Genomic DNA, 19124 nt, shown 5'->3' on the forward strand with positions numbered 1-19124 from the left:
TCTTAACCATCCCAAATGTAATTTGTATTACTTTACAATCATTGTCTGAGATTTCTTTCCTTAATATTTGAGTAACTCTGAAATGCTTGGCATGATGCTAGAGTTGAGGATACAAAGATAAGCTTGCCACTGCCCTTGGGCATGATAGGTATGGACAGTCCATGTGATAGCCCTGGTATTAATACAAAGAACATACAAGCTGCTCAACTACCCTTTGGTAACTGGGGAAGCTGGGTCTGCGAGGAGTAGATGTTAACTGATGAAGAGAGAGATTGGAAGTCAGAGAGGCAGAAAAAGGGCATGAGGTGTTAATATTTTACTTTAACTAAAGTGCATAAAGACAGTGTGGCTGAACAAGATAAGACTGGAAGGTGTTTGGGGCCAGGTTGCAGAGAACCCTGTGCTTGGCTATGTTTGAAAGTCATTCTGTAAGCAAAGAGACACTCTTAAGAGTTTTTTTAAACAAAGAAGTGTTACCAGATTGCAATTTGAAAGATATTACTGAGAAATTAGAAGTAGGGAAGAAAAGATGTGAAGACCATTTTGGAGTAACCCAGATGATGTTTTGGCTTGTTAGTAGCTCAGTTGTGTCCGACTTTGCAACCCCATGGACTATAGCCCACCAGGCTCCTCTGTCCATGGAATTCTCCAGGCAAGAATACTGGAGTGGGTAGCCATTCCCTTCTCCGGGGATCTTCCCAACCCAGGGATCGAACCTGGGTCTCCTGCATTACAGGCAAATTCTTTACTGTCTGAGCCACCAGGAATGGGTGAAGAATTAAGTCTGGGGCAGGAGATTGGAGGAGAGCAAGTGGAGCTGAGAGACAGTTGACAGAAAATTGGACATGGCATTGAGAGTTCTAACTTGAAGTTAGGAAATTTTAATTCTGTAGCAGATAGCACATAGTGGATAGAGGGCACATAGTAGGTACCTGTCAGTGTTTGCTGAATAAATGAGAAATGCAGGAAGTCAAAAAGGGTTGATAGGAAGAAAGTAGGTAGGGGGGACCTGGGACTGTGTTTTAAACAAATTCTTAGTACATTTTTACATATTCTTACATACTCTGGAACCACTGAACAGTTTTCTTCCTGAAAATGTGTAAACTTCATTGAAACATGTTTAAAATCCAGTGGGGAGATATAACGTGTATAATAAGTAGCCTGCCTTTAAGAGACTTGAAGGAATTTAGATAGGAATATAAATGAAAAGAATATATTGAATGGCCAAATTATAATAGAGACAGTAAATGCACCAGAGGTCAGAAGGGGTGAGATCATTTTCTTTCAGCTGGGCCAGGCTTTCTAGGTCAGGAAATAGCATGAGATAAACTGACAGTTTCCTTTTGTAGTAGCTAGTTGCACATTATTTGTTTAATTCATGGACTCTAATTTTTTTTTTAGGGCAACAATAGTTTCACTGGAAGACTTTGAACAAAGGCTAAATCAAGCCATTGAACGAAATGCATTTTTAGAAAGTGAACTTGATGAAAAGGAATCTTTGTTGGTCTCTGTACAGAGGTTGAAGGATGAAGCAAGAGGTAAAATTTATAACTTAAAATATATTTATTACTTACTGTCCAGAGTGCTTAGCTCTGACAGATAAGTGCTTAGCTTAGCCAGAGTGCTAAGCTTGCTTCAGGATCAACTTTTTAAAGCTGTTTATGTACATGCTTTGGTCAGACACTATGCCAAGTACTTTTAGTCTGTTAATAGCTATATCATCAACTCTAGGAGGTAGGTGGTATTATACCCATTTTATAGGTTAGAAAACTGAGGCATAGCAAGTTTGGGTTTTGTCCAAGGTCTTTTAGCTTGTCAGTTGGGATTCAGACCTGGTCTGTTTCCCAAAATCTTAATCATCACCACTGTGCAGATACTGCTTGGTTTTATTTGGAGTTTTTCCTTTTTGTTGTACCTAAATAATTTTGTGGAAAAAAAAAAATTTGTATTAGGCACATAATAGCATTATATATGTGTGCATATTGCAGTATCAGTTCAGCTCAGTCGTGTCCACCTCCTCGTGACGCCATGGACTTCTGCACTCCAGGCTTCCCTGTCCATCACCAACTCCCATAGCTTACTCAAACTCATGTCCATTGAGTCGGTGATGCCATCCAACCATCTCATCCTCTGTCATCCCCTTCTTCTCCTGTCTTCAATCTTTCCCAGTATCAGAGTCTTTTCCAGTGAGTCAGTTCTTTGCATCAGGTGGACAAAGTATTGGAGCTAATCTTACAATGAATATTCAGGACTGATTTCCTATAGGATGGACTGGTTGGATCTCCTTGCTGTCCACGGGACTCTCAAGAGTTTTCTCTAACACCACAGTTAAAAAAGTATCAATTCTTCAGTGTATATTGCAGTATACATGTGTATAATACATATAGTGAATATATACTTTCTTTTAAAATTTTCTTCCCTCCCTCTTTTTTTCTTTTATGCATGTTAGAGTGCAGAGCATTGTAAAGAAGAAACTAAAAGTCACTCTTTATCTCTTTATCTTGAGAGAATTCACCAGGAGTTTGGTGTCTTTCCAGTCTTTCTATAACTATACATAAGCATACCCATTTGTTTTTTTTCTTTATATAGTTGAACCATGTTTTATGTATTTTTTCTATCTTTTTTTTTAACTCCTTAATGGGTCCTTTGTTATTGGAATTTACATTTTTGCTATACATAGTGCTGTAAATAGGGTCTTTATACATAATATTTGGGGGTATCTTTGATTTTCTTAGACTAGATTCTTAGAAATAGCACAGAATATAAGTGTCTTTAATGGTTGTAACAGATGCTGCTAAATTACTTTTTAGGTAAATTGGTACCTTTACACTTTGGTAGTGATTGAGGGTCCTCTCAGTCTTCCTCACTGTTTATTAGTATTGTGAATAATAAAAATAAATTTTAAAATTATTTAAAAACCTGTTTGAAAATTGATACTGTATTGTTTTTATTTATTTTTAAATTAAAAAAATTTTTTTGTTGTGTGGTGTTAGTTCCCCAACAGGGATTGAACCCCAGCCCTTGATAGTGAAAGTGAGGAGTCCTAACAACTGGACCACCAGGGAATTCCCAATATCACATTGCTTTTTTTTTTTTAAAGTTTTTAAAATTTCATTTATTATTTTAAACTTTTTATTTTGTACTGAGGTTTAGCTAAATAACAATGTGATAGTTTCACATGAACAGCAAAGGGACTCAGCCATACAATACATATATCCGTTCTCCCCCAAACCCACCTCCCATCCAGGCTGCCACATAACACTGAGCAAAGTTCCATGTACTCTACAATAGGTTATTGTTGATTATCCTTTTTAAATATAGCAGTGTGTACATGCCTATCTCAAACTTCTTGTCTAATATCACCTTGCTTTTAATTTGTAGTTTTTTGGTTGGTACTTGTGGAAACTTTTTGTCTGTTTTTATTAGGTCTTTTAAAAATTGTTTTTCCAGGAATTCTCTGGCAGACCAGTGGTTAGCACTCAGGTCTCACTGCTAGAGGCCTAGGTTTGATCCCAGGTCAGGGTACTAAGATCCCGCAAACTGTGCGGTCAAAAAAAATTTTCTTCATGGCTTCCTTTTTTGGGGGAGGCTTTATTCATTTGAAGAACTCATGATTTATATAATGTATAAAATATTAACTTTATCCTATTCTAAAATTTACAATTGTGGTTAAAAGTAACATAAAATTTATCATCTTAATGATTTTTAAGGGTACAAGTTAGTAACGTTAACTATATTCACATTGTTTTGTAGACCTCTAGAACTTTTTCATCTTGTAGTATTGAAACTCTTTGCCTATTGGACAACAAATCCCCATTTCTCCCTTCCCCAGCCCTGACAACTGCATTTCTACTTTCTGTTGTTATGTGCAACTACAGTAGTCCCCCCTTATCTGTGGTTTTGCTTTCCATGGTTTCAGTAATCCATGGTCAGCTGCAGTCTGCAAATATTAAATGGAAAATTCCAGAAATAAGTGATACATAACTTTTAAATTGTGCACCATTCTGAGTAACAGGGTGATGTTTTTTGCTGTCTCGTTCACTGAATCATCCACTGGGGATCTTGGCACACACCCTCCTCAGATAAGGGAGAGCTGCTACATTTTAGATGCATTATATACGTGGAATCATACAGCTACCAAGTATTATTGCTATTGGTCAGTTGCATTACAGGAAAAGAGAACATTAATTTTGGGTTAAAAATTCAATATTTGAAAAACAGCAGTTGCAGCTATTTTGACTATTTCCTTTCTAAAATAAAATATTTCATAGGGAAATGAGTAAAAGAATGTCAACCCATTAAAAGTGACAAAATTGTTCTTCATTGATCTTGTAATAATCCCCAAACTACATCATCATTTCAAAATAAATGCAAATAAGTTGATTAAGAATATTTGTATTTGTGTCCTATCTGTTCACTGTGAGTTCTGCTTTGGACTCTGCCTTAATTTTGCATAAAGACAGAATAATTGTTACGTTTATCGCATTTTTAAATTCTAAATGACCATTTAGACAGTAGGGTTGTCATTTTTATTTCCTTGGAAGTAAAAATTATTAAATATGAAAATAATTTTTGAGAAGTAATTTAGGAAAAATGTCTTTATGGCATCTCAGATATAACTTTCCTTGATGTATTTGCTCCCTCTAGTGAATATTGCTATCTTTGCAACATTTTACAGATTTAAGGCAAGAACTAGCTGTTCGGGAAAGACAACAGGAAGTAACTAGAAAGTCAGCTCCCAGTTCTCCAACGCTGGACTGTGAAAAGATGGATTCTGCCGTCCAAGCATCACTTTCTTTGCCAGCTACCCCTGTTGGCAAAGGAACGGAGAACAGTTTTCCTTCACCGAAAGGTTTGTAATGTCTTTTCTTTCTGAACCTATGGCTGATTATCACCTAAGAGGCTTTGCTGATGAAGCAGGGGTTGCTAAGGTTTGAGCAGTCTTTTTAGTTTAAAGGTTGGTTTAGTCTAGCTCTATGTGAAACAGCAGGAATTATTTCCCTAGACCACTTAATCACATGTAGGAAACAGTGAAGTGAGAGCTACATTTAAGACAAGAACAGCTTAATAAATTGAAATTTTAAAAAGTTGAAGATCTTAAGGAAATTTGATTATAGTAACACATGTTCATGTATAAAAATATAAAAATATAAACAAGAGAAAAAGAAAATAAAATTCATCTGCAATCTTAGTGCTTAAAGTCAATTATTATTAACACTGAAGTTTTTTCTGTTGTGTGTACTTTTTTGTGTTCATGTCACTTTGTTACAAATTTTGGGATCATATTTAAATGCAGTTTTATTTCTGGCCCCTGCCACTGAACATATCATGGGAGACTAGAAGTCTTTATACATGGAAAGTACAGAGACTCATTGAGTTACCATTCAGGCTCATCTAAGTTGGCTTGGATGGACATGTCTGTTCTATGACATGCCTCAGTAGCTGCCATATTCATAGGTGAATAGTGCATAAAAATATTCCTTTTGCCATCAGTCAAGATGTTTTTTAAAATCCAGATAAGCAGAAAAACGTTTAAGTAGTCACTAGATAGAACGTTAAGAATGGAACCCTGAAACTCTGAGATTTATTTAGTTTTTGCAGCTTGCAGATCATATTTCAGCTACTTCCACTCCCCTGTACTTTCTTCTTACCCTTTTTTAAAATATAGGATTTTATCTTTCAGAGTGATATGAAGTAATTTCAGGTAGTACAGTTAGCCCTCCATATCTCCATATTTGTGCTACCCATAGCCACTCAAATGTGACTATTTAAAATTTTAAACTGAGTTTCTAATTGTGTTGGCCTTACTTCAGGTGCTCAGAAGCCCTTAAATAGATAATTCACCCTTTTTTTGTCTTTTTATGAGGGTGAGGTGAGGTATGTAAAAGTTCTATGTAGTTTTGTTGCTGATTGTAGCAGTATGTGCTGAGTTTGCTGCTAAGAATACAGAGTAGGCAGTATATAGGCATTATATACAGCAGGCATCAGAAGCTATCAATTTTCAGAATGGCTGCTTGTATATTTGAGGACCTTAGAATTAGTGGCATATGAGAATTAGCATTTAAGATCTGTTTTTTTTAATGTTACTAATTAAAATTATGCAGGTAAGTTCTGAAAATTCTTCAGCTAAGCCCTAATTGGAATTATCTGGAGCCTCAAGGGGGGTGTCAGTAGGACACAGAGCTTGCTCTGGCACAGAAGGAAGATATGTCAAGCCTAAGACAAGAATATTTGTCCAGAGAGACACATTTTTAGATTGGAACTGATGGCATGAACTTTCGCTGGCCTAAAAGCTGCTGTTTCATTGCAAGGAAGTTGGCACACAGACAGTGAGAAGCCAAAGGTTAGAGAAATCAGTGGCAGGATTGAAGAGCTGATCTCTATGAAGTGGTTTGGCTGTAATTGCATTTTATTGATAAAATGCCTGTTTCTGAAAACCATTTAAAACAACTTTCCATAAAAGTACAGATTTAATAATACTGAAAATATAAAATTTGAGTAGAGTAGGAAGAACAAGATCCAGAAGTCCCTGCCAAGGAAAGTATAGCACTTTGTATCACATTGGGCACCTGTTATGTGCCATGTATTACTCAGGATGCAGGGAGGAGAGTGGTTAGACAAAGTTGTGACCTTTGGGACTTCTGTGGCGGTCCAGTGACCGAGACTCTGTGCTTCCACTGCAGAAGCACAGGTTTAAATCTCTGGTCGGGGAAGTTTCATGTACTGCATGGTGTGGCCAAAAATAAATAAATGTCACATTGGGAAATATAACATATATGAGAGAAAGGATGAATATCTGTATAACTATACCATGCAAGGGTACAAGTGCTCTTTGCAGGTTGATTAAAAAAAAAGACAACTCATCAGGAAAAAGTACAGAAGATAAACAGATGACTTCCAAAAAAAGAGATTTAAATGACTCTTGGATTAAGGAGACAAAAGTTAAAGTGACTATCAAAGTGGGCACAAAGAAAAATGATGTCTAATATTATTGAGAGCACTACCATACGGACTGCTAATATTGACACAACCTAGAGAGCATTTTAGTAGGATATTAAGGTGAAAATTTGGGCACATCCTCTGACTCATCAGTTCTATTTTTAGGAACCTTTTCTCCAGAAATACTTGTCTAAGGTTATATGTTCATTTAGCATTGTTTATAATAATGAAAAATTGGATATAACCTAAATATCCTTTGGAGAATGGTTAAACGTATTTGTGGTATCTCCACTTTATACTATATCCACAGTTATAGAATATATTGATTTTTCATTGTGTATACTACTTTGTAAACTGAAACAAACCCAAATGTAAAGGAAGTTGCCAGAGTAATCGCTCGCCTCTGACCTTTCTCTAGCTATACCAAACGGTTTTGGTACCAGTCCACTGACTCCTTCAGCTAGGATATCAGCACTGAACATCGTGGGGGATCTCTTACGGAAAGTAGGGGTAAGCATTTTGTTATTTATCACTAGGTGTTTCAGCTGCCAAGGTACTGAATTGTTTCTTACCTTGACGTGAGGGTGAGGTAAAGGCTATTAAGCTTAGACGCAAGAGCATCCATTGACCACCCGAGACTGGTTCAGATAAACACCTCTGCTCAGCCTTTCCAGTGCCTCTGCAGAAGGTTGCCTTATTGAACTTCAAGTCCCTGCTGGGCCTTTGTCATGCTCGCCCTGGCTGTCTCTAAAGCATTGATGACTCCTACGTTCTCTGAAGGCCTGCTGTATGTCTTATCCCTCCCTCTAATCCTGTTCTGTGCTTTGCCTGCTGTCCTCCTGGTCATCGCCCGGCTTTCTCTTCAGAGGACTCTTGCCTTGGCTCATGGCATGACTTTCCTGCTCTTGGCCACCACCTCCCTGCTGCCTGGCCATCTCCATTCCAGTGCCATCTCCTTGGCTCTCACCTTGCATTCCAGAGCATTTTGGCTTTTGGAATATTAAACTTGGATTTCTACTTAGTTTTTTACATTGTATAATATCTACTCTTTGACCTTATTGAGAGTAGTACTTTGTTGTGATTTTTTTTTTTAAGTCATCTCTTGCTTTCACTTGGTTGCTACTTATCTATGATCCATGGGTCACTTTCTCTGTCACTGTGGACTCCTGGTCTCTCTGGTCATAGGGGAGACCTGCAGGTTGGATTAGTTGAGCAACTGGACTTCTTTCCTGCATCAAGATCATTGGAAACATTTATGTAACTTGGTAGATTTTTAAGCCACTATAAAGTTAGAATTTCTAGCATTAGTCAGTTTCCTGGTTCCCTCAGTGACTTATTTCTGTGATCAATAATCTACCCCTGAAACTTCCCATTCTCCACTGCCCTTTCACTTATTTGTGTGTGTGTGTAGCTTCAGAGAAAGCAGAAATTACATTCTACTTTATGTAAAGAAATGGGAGGCCAAGATATGCTATGTTTACCTTTTCTGGCTGGTAAAATTATTTTCTGACCATCAATAACTTTGCATTTTAAAGTTGCTGTAACAAGTCATGTGCACACATCATTCATACAGCACATAGAATAATCTTCTTTCACTCCTACCATAATCTTTTTTTTTAAACCTGTTTGTTGTAAAAATTGTGTTGTAATAGCTTAACCTATTTGTTATAACCTATAATGTGAAATAATATGCTTGCTTTTCAGTGTCTTATCAACTTTAAGAAAAAAGATGAATTTAACTTCTCCTAATTTTTAAATTTTTCTTGGTTATTTTTATAACTTTATTTAAAGTCTGTCCCTTCTTGAACTCTCCCATTAGTAGTGCTGAAAATTAGTCAACAGCACCTACAATATTATGCCCACCTGTGTGTTATTTCCTGCAGAATCAGGAAAAGAGAGCTAGGCTCTCGGGACACTTTACTTACAGTACTCAACAGATGTTTCAGGCGTTTTGTTCTTTACCTGTTATTTTACTCAGAAGCATATTATTAATAGATTTTTTCCTGTGTGTGTGTCATAGCTGACATGTATGCCTTTTTAACATTTTTAAAAATTGACCATCTTTTTATTATTTTCACTGCAAAACAATTTTTACCAAATCACAATAAAATAAAAAGAAAAAAGCTCTTGGAATCCTGTCATTTCAACAGATTAAACCATTTTCATTTTTAAAACTTGCACTCAGCCTTTGTATCCATATATAACTGTGTATCAGTGGATATTTTTCTTCATGGTTCTTAGCATTTCTGATTACTTTTTTCCCTCTCGCTGTGGAGAGAAGAAGCCTGCACTTTCTTGGCTGTGTGCTGTGTCTCCCAGCTTGTTCACACTGTGCCAAGCGCTCTGATGTGCTTCTAGGGTGGCAGCACGCTGTCATCCTCGAGTTTCTCTTCCTTGTACTCGTAGGTTAGTTCTGGCTATTTATTTCTGGATCTCTGTTGTCATCTTTCTTTTGTTCCCTGTTTTGCTTTAATACCTTAAGTAATTTATTCATAAATGGTGCATGAAAGTTGAACTTGGAGTCCTGGCGTTATTTACCCATTCAGCAGACAGTTTGTCTTTTAAGGTGCCATTAGAATTTCTGCCATTCTCCACCAGCTCCTGTGTACTTTTATGAATGTTTCATCTCCTGTTTCTTTGCCCTATTTTGCCACTGACTTCACTTGGAAGCCTCGTCCCCCTCTGACATCCTCCTCCACTGAGAAATCAAGGCTATCTATTTATGCTTTGTTTTCTTCACTTTCCTTCTTTTAGTACTCTCCTCTTATTACTTGTGTTCTTCCTTTTTGTCTCAGTGAAGGTATCACATTCCTGCTCACGGCTAATTTTGTCTCTCTGTGCTTTGCGTCTCATTGCCTTGTCATCTTTATATCTCCTGTATCCTCAGCCTTTTACTATATATTTTGGTATTTATATACAGTATTTATGTATACCACATTATGTAATATATATATATATCAGTTCAGTTCAGTTGCTCTGTGGTGTCCAACTCTTTGCAACCACATGGACTGCAGCATGCCAGGCTTCCCTGTCCATCACCAACTCCTGGAGCTTGCTCAAACTCATGTCCATTGAGTTGATGATGCCATCCAGCCATCTCATCCTCTGTCGTCCCCTTTTCCTGCCTTCAATCTTTCCCAGTGTTCGGGTCTTTTCCAGTGAGTCAGTTCTTTGCATCAGGTGGCCAAAGTATTGGAGCTTCAGCTGTCATTGTTTCCACTGTTTCCCCATCTATTTGCCATGAAGTGATGGGCCCAGATGCCATGATCTTAGTTTTTTAAATGTTGAGTTTTAAGCCAGCTTTTTCACTCTCCTCTTTCACTTTCATCAAGAGGCTCTTCAGTTCCTCTTCGCTTTCTGCCATAAGGGTGTTGTCATCTGGGTACCTGAGGTTATTGATATTTCTCCCAACAATGATGATTCCAGCTTGTGCTTCATCCCGCCCGGCATTTCACATGATGTACCCTGCATACAAGTTAAATAAGCAGGATGACAGTGTACAGCCGTGATGTAGTTCTTTCCCAATTTGGAACCAGTCTGCTGTTCCATGTCCGGTTCTAACTGTTACTTCTTGAACTGCATACAGATTTCTCAGGAGGTAGGTAAGGTGATCTGGTATTCCCATCTCTTTAAGAATTCTTCACAGTTTGTTGTGATTCACACAGTCAAAGGCTTTGGTGTAGTCAATAAAGCAGTAGATGTTTTTTCTGGAACTCCCTTGCTTTTTCTGTGATCCAGTGGATGTTGGCACTTTGATCTCTGTTCCTCTGTGTAATGCGTAATATGTGCTGGATGAAGCACAAGCTGGAATCAAAATTGCCAAGAGAAATATCAGTAACCTCAGATATGCAGAAAGTGAAGACAAACTAAAGAGTCTCTTGATGAAAGTGAAAGAGGAGAGTGAAAAAGCTGGCGGGAAACAGTGGCTGACTTTTTTTTGGGGCTCCAAAATCAGTGATGGTGACTGCAGCCATGAAAGTAAAAGATGCTTACTACTTAGAAGGAAAGTTATGGCCAACCTAGACAGCATAGTAAAAAGCAGAGACATTACTTTGTCAACAAAGGTCTGTCTAGTCAAGGCTTTGGTTTTTCCAGTAGTCATGTATGGATGTGAGAGTTGGACTATAAAGAAAGCTGAGTGCAGAAGAATTGATGCTTTTGAACTGTGGTTTTGGAGAACACTCTCGAGGTTCCCTTGAACTGCAAGGAGATCCAACCAGTCCATCCCAAAGGAAATCAGTCCTGAATGAATATCCATTGGAAGGGCTGATGGCTGAGTCTGAAGCTCCAATACTTTGGCCACCTGATGCAAAGAACTGACTCATTGGAAAAGACCCCGATGCTGGGAAAGATTGAAGGTGGGAGAAGGGGATGACAGAGGATAAGATGGTTGGATGGCATCACCGACTCAATGGACATGGTTTGAGTAAACTCCGGGAGTTGGTGATGGACAGGGAGGCCTGGCGTGCTGCAGTTCATGGGGTCGCAAAGAGTCGGACACGACTGAGTGACCGAAGTGAACTGAACTGAATGCGTAATATATAAATGTTAGATATAAAGTGTGTATATTTAACATTTATATATTACGCATTATACAGTTTTTTAACCTTAAAAGCAAAAATAAAAGCAGCTGTCCTTTCCTCTACCCTGTGTCTCTCTTTAACTTTCAGTTTGTCTTTCCTTTCCAGCCAAGCTTTTGAAAGCTCGTCTCCATGAATTGTTAGTATTTGTGATAGCAAACTCGCTCCCCAGCTAGCCTCGTCTGGGCTCTTGTTTCCTGCTCACTCCACTCACATTGCTCATTGATGATCTCAGTGCTGTCAAATCTAGTGAATGCTGCTCTGTCCTCGTTTTACTTGAGACGTTCAACACTGACTTTTTTTTGAAACGCCTTCTTTCCTCTGCTTTTCTGATTCTGTGTCGTGTGTGCTTCGCGTCTTCCTGCCCAAGCCTCTCTGTCATCTTGTTGGGTCTTCATCTGCCTGCCCTTTCAGTATGGACTTTACTCAGAGTTCTGACCTTAATTTTCTGATTACCTCCTTCACAGCCATGATTTCATCTCCTGCTTGGTGTGGATATTGTCTTAAATCTGATTTCTAGGCCATTGTTTTTGAGTGCCTGGCCCAGTACTTGTATTAGGTTGTCTCACTGATGCCTGGGATACAACTTGTACCTATTATATGATAGATCCTCACTTAATATCTGAATGAATGTTTTGAATATGGGAAATTAATGGCTCTCAATTTTTACTGTATGTGTCTGTTTAATAAGATGCTGAAAAAATGCTTATTTAGAGGTTATCCAACCTCTTTTCCTTCTTTTGTTGTTATTTTACTGAGTCATGATGCTACTGTTTTAGGAAAGGAGAAGAGAAGGAAGTTTCAGTCTGTTTTTGTTGCTGTTTCTTAATAGCTCTTATTGAAATTATGGGAGGAGGGTTCTCAGAATGAAATGAGTTAGCTGTGAATTTAATTTACCAGTGCATTCCAAAATCCCTTAGTGTCAAGGATAATAGGATTGGAATGTTTTTTGCCCATTTTTTTCCTCATGGATTATAATCCCCTTCCTTCTCTCTCTCTCTCTTTTTTTGCAAGGAGAGGGGTTTGATTTGGCAAAGTGTTTGTGGGAAGGGGGAGTTGGTGATACTTGTGTGTGATGGAAATTGATGAGAAACTTCTCTTCATGTCATCTGTCGGTTTGTAGAGGTTGGCACTGGCCAGGTGTTGTGGTGATAGGTACTAAGCAGGCACTCAGTTAAGAGGTAAATGCTAAAGGGCTGGTGTCATTTTCAAATGAATTATTTAATTATAGGCAGAGGGTATAGATGTTTTACAGTGTGCTCTCAGAAGCAGAATAGAATTTAGCTTCTCATGAGGCGTTGTAAATGCACTTATCCATTCTGATATACTGGAAACTAACATGAAGTCCTAAAGAAAGAATTGTCTACTTTAAAAAGTTCTCAATTGATGTTTTTGCATTTTTTGTAATGCTTGCTTCCAAAACATATGCACAAACATGCACACACCCAACCAACCAATTAACAGCCCAGAGGTCAGAGGGAAAAACAGTGGATTAGGGCCAAGGGACCTGGGATCCATCTCTGTCTACTGTGCCACGTTTCTCTTAGTTGTAAGGTGAGGATTATATCTGTATCCCTCAATAATGCCGAGAGGGATAAATATTCTGAGTTCATTAGAAAGGGAGCCAGTGTGAATATCCCCTCTTCCTACTAGAAAGGTGATTGATAATGGCTTAAATAGCCACCATTACCAACTGTGAGAATAAAGTTTGAGTCTTGAAATAGAAATGGTTTGAAATGCAGATTTTTATGTGCAGCTACTATTTTGACAACCTAATCATTCCTTCTTCCTTTTTAGGCTTTAGAATCCAAATTAGCAGCTTGCAGGAATTTTGCAAAGGACCAAGCATCACGAAAATCCTATATTTCAGGGAATGTTAACTGTGGGGTGATGAATAGCAATGGCACGAAGTTCTCTCGATCAGGGCACACGTCTTTCTTCGACAAAGGGTAAGTTTTGGAAACTCTAAATGTTAATTTTTGGGTTAGTGAAGTTGCGTATTATTAAGTGAGTTTATTGAACTTTGAAAAGATAAACTCAGTTTGATAAATCTACCTGAATGAAGTGTTATCATTCAGATCTTAGGGGATGTGAAGTCTGTTACTGTCTTCTAGTCCCCATGGAGTCTGTTGCCCTGGGCACCCTGACTCTGAAGCTTCTATCCTGGGAAGCAGACTCTTGAAAGGCAGCCAGGGATTAAAGATGAATGTGATATAGTCCTTGTGTTTGCTCAAGGTGATTGCAGAATGGTAGACTCTTGGCAAATATTTGCTAAGAGTAGAAGAGAACATGGTGATCACGTTATGTGTGAACTCTTCAACAAACCTTCTGTCTGAGGATTTTAGAAAAATATAAGACCACTGGATACAAGTACAGTTTAGGACATAAAAAGTTTTGTAGGATGTGAAGATATTTTTTGGGGAATTGAGAATTAAAAAGTTGTCATAAGATTAAAGCAGCAATACATTATTAATGCAGAAAAATTTTTGGTGCGGAATATATAAAGTAAAAATACATGTCATCTGTTTTCATACTATTTTCGCATCTTTACAGTTATTCATGCATTCATCTATATAGTTAAGCACGTAAAATCATCTTTTGCATCTGCTCTGCTTTTAAAAACTTATGAGATACCTTAAATACTGCTTGCAGCATGCCTGTGGTGACTGATACTGCCAGTAGCTTTCTGTGTCAGTACATATTGTTCTACTACAATTAAAGGAAAAAGAAAACAAACCCACAAAACACTGCATGGTTATACTGTTGTATGGGTGTTCCTTAGTCTAGGTAACTGGTTAGAGCCTGTGGTCTTGAATGTTGACCTTGTGACTTAAGGTGGCTGACAGTGGAATTAGCAGCTGAGGCACCAGTGGTCTGTGTCTTTGCTTTGAGTTAGAGGGGCCGCAGGTCCTTGTTCTGTGAAAGCAATATAGAAATCTTAATAGTTTCTTAAAGGAACTTATATTTTCTGTTTTCCTCAGTGACAGTGGTACATTTGTAGAGAACCTGATTTTTTTTTAAAATTTATTTTATATTGGACTATAGCTGATTAACAATGTTGTGATAGTTTTAGGTGGACAGCAAAGGGACTGCACCAAACATATACATACGTCCATTCTCCCCCAGTGGAGGACCTGATTTGATAAGTAGTCCACTCTATAAAGGTTTTTGTTGTTCGTCCTTGTAAAGTGGAGTATTCTGGTTTCTCTCTCTCCCTCAATAATTCTACCTCAAAGTACGTGTATTTCATTAGGGAGCACATTCTCAGATAATATATAAATCAGGGCTTTCTTTACACACATTTCATTAAAAGCCCATTCTATAATGTCAACACACATATAAATCAGAACTTTATTTTAACCGTTGGGGCTCCCCAGTAGTGGTAGGAATAAAATTAATATTCCTTAGGTTTAGGAGTTTCAGGCAACCTTGAGGAGTGCCATTTTTATACTATAATGGTAAGTGTGAAATTAGAAGGTAGATATATTTACATTAGAGGTGGCATTTCCCCAGAACAATACAGGGAAAGTTTAAGGAAGTCTTCATGAGTGTTGGAAATAGTGCCTAATGGTTTTTCCTGGAGCTTATAACTACTTCATCTGTCAGTTATATTTCTTAATGGGCCTTGGGTCCCTTGTGATGTGAGAACAGGCAAAACCGTAAATAGATTGGTCCAGCAGATGCCTTTGCAAAAATATAGTCCTTAGAACAGTCATGACGAAGGAGGTATAATATCATCAGTTCAGGCTCACCGTTCTGTCTTCTTACCAGGGCAGCGATTGCGCAGAGAGGAACCCTGTCTAGGCAGATGGCAGAGGATTCAGGGTCACCTGAAACCATGAGGGGCCCTGGGCACTGTGACAGAGCCCCTGTCCCCTGAGGAGATCCTAGGTATAGGATAGGCTTTGTGTCCTGAACTGAACCTAGAAATATGCTTCTTCATAGAAGTAGTTACAGATGATGATTAGGATTGTGGAGGATCTGATTAAATAGTACAGAGTTTTAATTTTATTCTTTCTATTAAGAATAAATATTTTTTGTGGACTGGCCTTTTCTTAAGTGTTGAGTTTGTATGGTAAACAGATGGCACACGCACACTCAAATATGAACCTATTGTTGCCCAAGTTGTGTGTATCTAGTTGCCGTTTTCCTGAGGATAACTCTTGGGTGGGTTTTGCAGTGTTCTTACTTCCTTGATGCTTTGCTTTGATTCTGGCTTCCTTTTGGCCGGCCTGGCTTTTTACCTCTGGCCTTCCTTCCTGCTGACCTAGCGACTAGATAAAAACCATGATGGCTTATACCTGTTGCAAAAGGAAGGGGTAAATATCCCCATTCCCAACTCCATTATTGCATCTGACTGGTTGAAAGAAAAAGTGCCAGTTCTGGTAAAAGCGTAGCTTGTAGTTTCAGCTTGAGAAGAAGCTTCCATTGGAGGAAAAGCCTTTGGCTCCGGAAGTTGCCTGGCATGCCTTTCACTCCTAAGGAGTCTGTGGCACTGTTAACTGTAGTTTTCCTGACGCTCCTAGGAGCCCACAGAAGCATTGTTTGGGAGAGTTGGTTTGCATGAGTGTGCAAGTATGTGAGTGTACGTGTATGCACTGTGCCCTCCTGCCTCCCACAGAATCCTCAGGTGGGTGAGTCTTGGCCACATAAACATAAAGCTGCCTTGTTATATATTGCTTTATGGGTTCTGAAAATATTGTATAAGTTCTGCTTAGTGGAGGGCTTCTTGGAGTCACGATTTTGTCTAGTCTGTGTTCATGTCACCAGTTCCTAAAATGTGGGTCGCTGGGCCTGTTTCTCCCTGTGTTGCTCTGCTTCTTCCAACCTGTACCAGCTCTTCACATCACTCATCCATAAAGACACTAGTTCACAGGTAGCACAGCTACTTGAGTTCCCCCCAAAATGTTCATTTTCCTCCGTAGCTTTTATTTAGTTTCTTATATGCCCTAATTTTGTAAGCTAGCGTGATTTCTTTCAGGTTGTGTGTAGGCGAGCATAGACTAATTTTAGGGCATAATGTGAAAATAGTATTGTATTACTGTTTAATGTTTTTTCCTTTTTTTATTAGGCAAGAAAAAGTCATATTTCCCACGTTGTTCATGGGTAACTGAATTTCTTTGCTGTGCTTTTTCATTCTTAATCATGGTGTGTGGTGGAAGACGCATACACATTAACAGACCGGGTTTACTAACTGCATGGTGCTGACTCTGCTTTAACCAGCTTCCAGCCCATGAGTGAACGAACGTTCAAGTTCTTGTTTGGTTTGACTGTGTACATTATTATTAGTTTAGCTGTGCAAACAAAAACAAGTGAATGGTAGTGGTCTTGGGGCGGTTGTCAATGGGCTGATGTACTCCTGTACAGGGTGCTGTAGAGAGGATGCCAGCAGTCTGGGGTGGGGGTCAGGGTCACTGCCAGGCTCTGGGACCACATTTGACTGCCTCCATGGACCTGGGGTGCTTCCTGTTATCCCGTGTCTTCTGTTTTCTCAGCACTGGTGATAGTGGATTCTTGCTGTGTGGGGCCTCTCCTTTGTGCTCATGCTTTTCCCCGGGACAGTGGAGTGGTAGTTGGGGACACGTGTGTAAAATCTACCTTCCTTTTGAGGAATGTATGTTTCAGTCTGCAGAGCCTGGGCTGAGGACTGGAGCTGCGCTGGGCTTCCATTTCTCCTAACTGGATGGACGGGTCTGGAGTGTGCCTGTCTGCTCTCCTGAACTAGCTGTAGCGCCTCTGTTCCTTGTCTTTCCTGCCCTCTCAGGTGAACTGTCCTTGCTCTGGCAGATTTAGTCCCCGGGCTTTATCTATATTGTGTTAATTTTATTGTCCTCCCAACTAGCTACTAAACCCTTCTTTCAGTTCTTCTGTTGCCATTTACATCTGACCTTCATTCCGTGTCCTAGCTGGATTTTCTATTTTTCAGACTCTTAAACTAGATTTTTGTGGTAAGATCATGAAATTTCATAGCTTCTGGAACTCTTTTTACATAGATCATTCCCAGATCTGTATCTCCATCCTTGCCCATTCTTTCTCGTTCGGTCTTGTGCTGTCCACTGGGACATTTCCCTTCGGCTTTTTTGCTGCTCCTTGAGACCAAATGTGGTGAGTATGGAGGTGTTTCTTCTCTCAGAAACCTTTCCTCATTGCATACTTTGCACTTCCCTCAAGGGACTTCAGACCGAGAATTCTCCCTCTGGGTTCAGCTTCCTGCTGGCCTTTTACTTACTGCTTCTTGACGCAGAGAAGGCCCTAGGGAGGACCCTGCGGGATTGTTCTCTCTCCACCCAGCTTTCAAAGTCAGAATATTTCCAGCCACATAGAGAAGCTACTTACTTAGTTTCTTGGTTTCTTTTCATATTTTGGATATGTGTATTTTTCCTATTAGAGCTGACCTGCATTGGGAGCACCAAGTTGGTTGCTCTTGGAGCTTCTCAGGTGTCCTTGGGTGGGAGGAGGCAGGAAAAGGATGCTGGCCTGGGTATGTGGAGGCGGGTTGTGGGCCCAGGTCCCCAGTGACAGGCTCATGGGGTGAACTTGGTGAACAGTGGACCTTCTGCTTTTATTTCCTTGGCAGTATAACAGTGAGGATGAACTTGACATTCCTTAAAGGTCCATTGCGCTTGAAAATGCAGAAATCTCAGTTCTAAGCCTACATGTGGAGCCATCCTCAAATTTGTTGCTTTTGCCTGCCCTGTGGAACAGAGAGGTTCTTCTCGGCACCCAGCAGTGCTTCCTTCTGCCGAGTTTTGGGGGTTGTCTCTAGCCCTGCCTGCTGCTGTGCTCTGACAGGCTGGGAATCTGATGGTCAGTGTTCAGGGTTGAAGCTCTTTGTGAGGCTGCCTAGTTCTCCCTGAGGTTCTAGGAGAGGCAGGCTCAGGGACCAGGCAGACATGGCTGCTTCTGTGAGCGCAATAATGGCATATAGAGTCTCTGTCCTCAGGCACAGGCATTTAGTCTTGGGAGGATGGAGAGGGATGATTTCAATTTCAAATGTGATGAAGCTCAGAGATCAGACCTCCCCAGCCCAAAGAGATAAGAGAAAATTCTGAGTGTGCATTGCTGAGGTGGGGAGAGAGAACCCTTGTCAGAGCCCCTCCCATTGCTCTTGGCCTGTGTGGGAGGCTTGATTTCTAGCTCGAAATCTACACTCAGGTTAGTTTCTTCAGAGTAGTCAAGGGTCATTAGTCCAATCTCTTTTCATGCCTGTTTCTCCATGAGATTATCCTCACCTCCACAGTGTATGAAACTGTCATCTTCGTGGAGAATATGTGTCTGTGTTTTGTTTAAGAGAATCTCTGTCCATGAGTCTATATTCAACTCCCTGGGCCCCTCAGATGAGTAGGCCAGTGCGGACAGTGGTGGGCACGTGTGGGGCAGTCCGGCCCCTTGCTGTTGGCTGCATCTCCCAGGCTGTGAATGAGACCCATTTCCCTAGGAAGTTTTTCAGTACGGAAGGGCTGCAGTGGCTTCCTGAGAGGGGTTCCAGGCCTTGCACTCACTCCCTCACTCCTTCCTGCGGCTGCACTGCCGGGGGTGGGGCAGGGTCCTGGCTGCGGGCACTTGTGTGGGCAGGGCTGGTGTCTCCGAGCCTGCAGAGAAGCC

At 39.9% G+C, this 19124-nt stretch overlaps 1 protein-coding gene across 7 annotated transcripts in view; it reads left to right on the forward strand.

The window, feature by feature from the left end:
• The window catches only part of NDEL1 (nudE neurodevelopment protein 1 like 1), a 61899-nt gene that overhangs the window by 32261 nt on the left and 10514 nt on the right, over positions 1-19124 (forward strand). For 4 of the 7 annotated variants that reach the window (XM_070479071.1, XM_020869063.2, XM_070479072.1 and 1 more), the window contains 6 exons: positions 1402-1538; positions 4679-4852; positions 7358-7449; positions 13317-13468; positions 16591-16625; positions 17145-17283. In XM_070479071.1, the coding sequence (XP_070335172.1) occupies positions 1402-1538; positions 4679-4852; positions 7358-7449; positions 13317-13468; positions 16591-16625; positions 17145-17239 (685 nt within the window). In that variant the 3' untranslated portion in view covers positions 17240-17283. The remainder of the gene's footprint in view (positions 1-1401; positions 1539-4678; positions 4853-7357; positions 7450-13316; positions 13469-16590; positions 16626-17144; positions 17284-19124) is intronic. The other 3 variants (XM_020869067.2, XM_020869065.2, XM_020869066.2) reach the window with 2 other exon arrangements.

This window comes from Odocoileus virginianus, chromosome 17 (assembly GCF_023699985.2).
Source record: "Odocoileus virginianus isolate 20LAN1187 ecotype Illinois chromosome 17, Ovbor_1.2, whole genome shotgun sequence".
Taxonomy (NCBI): domain Eukaryota; kingdom Metazoa; phylum Chordata; class Mammalia; order Artiodactyla; family Cervidae; genus Odocoileus; species Odocoileus virginianus.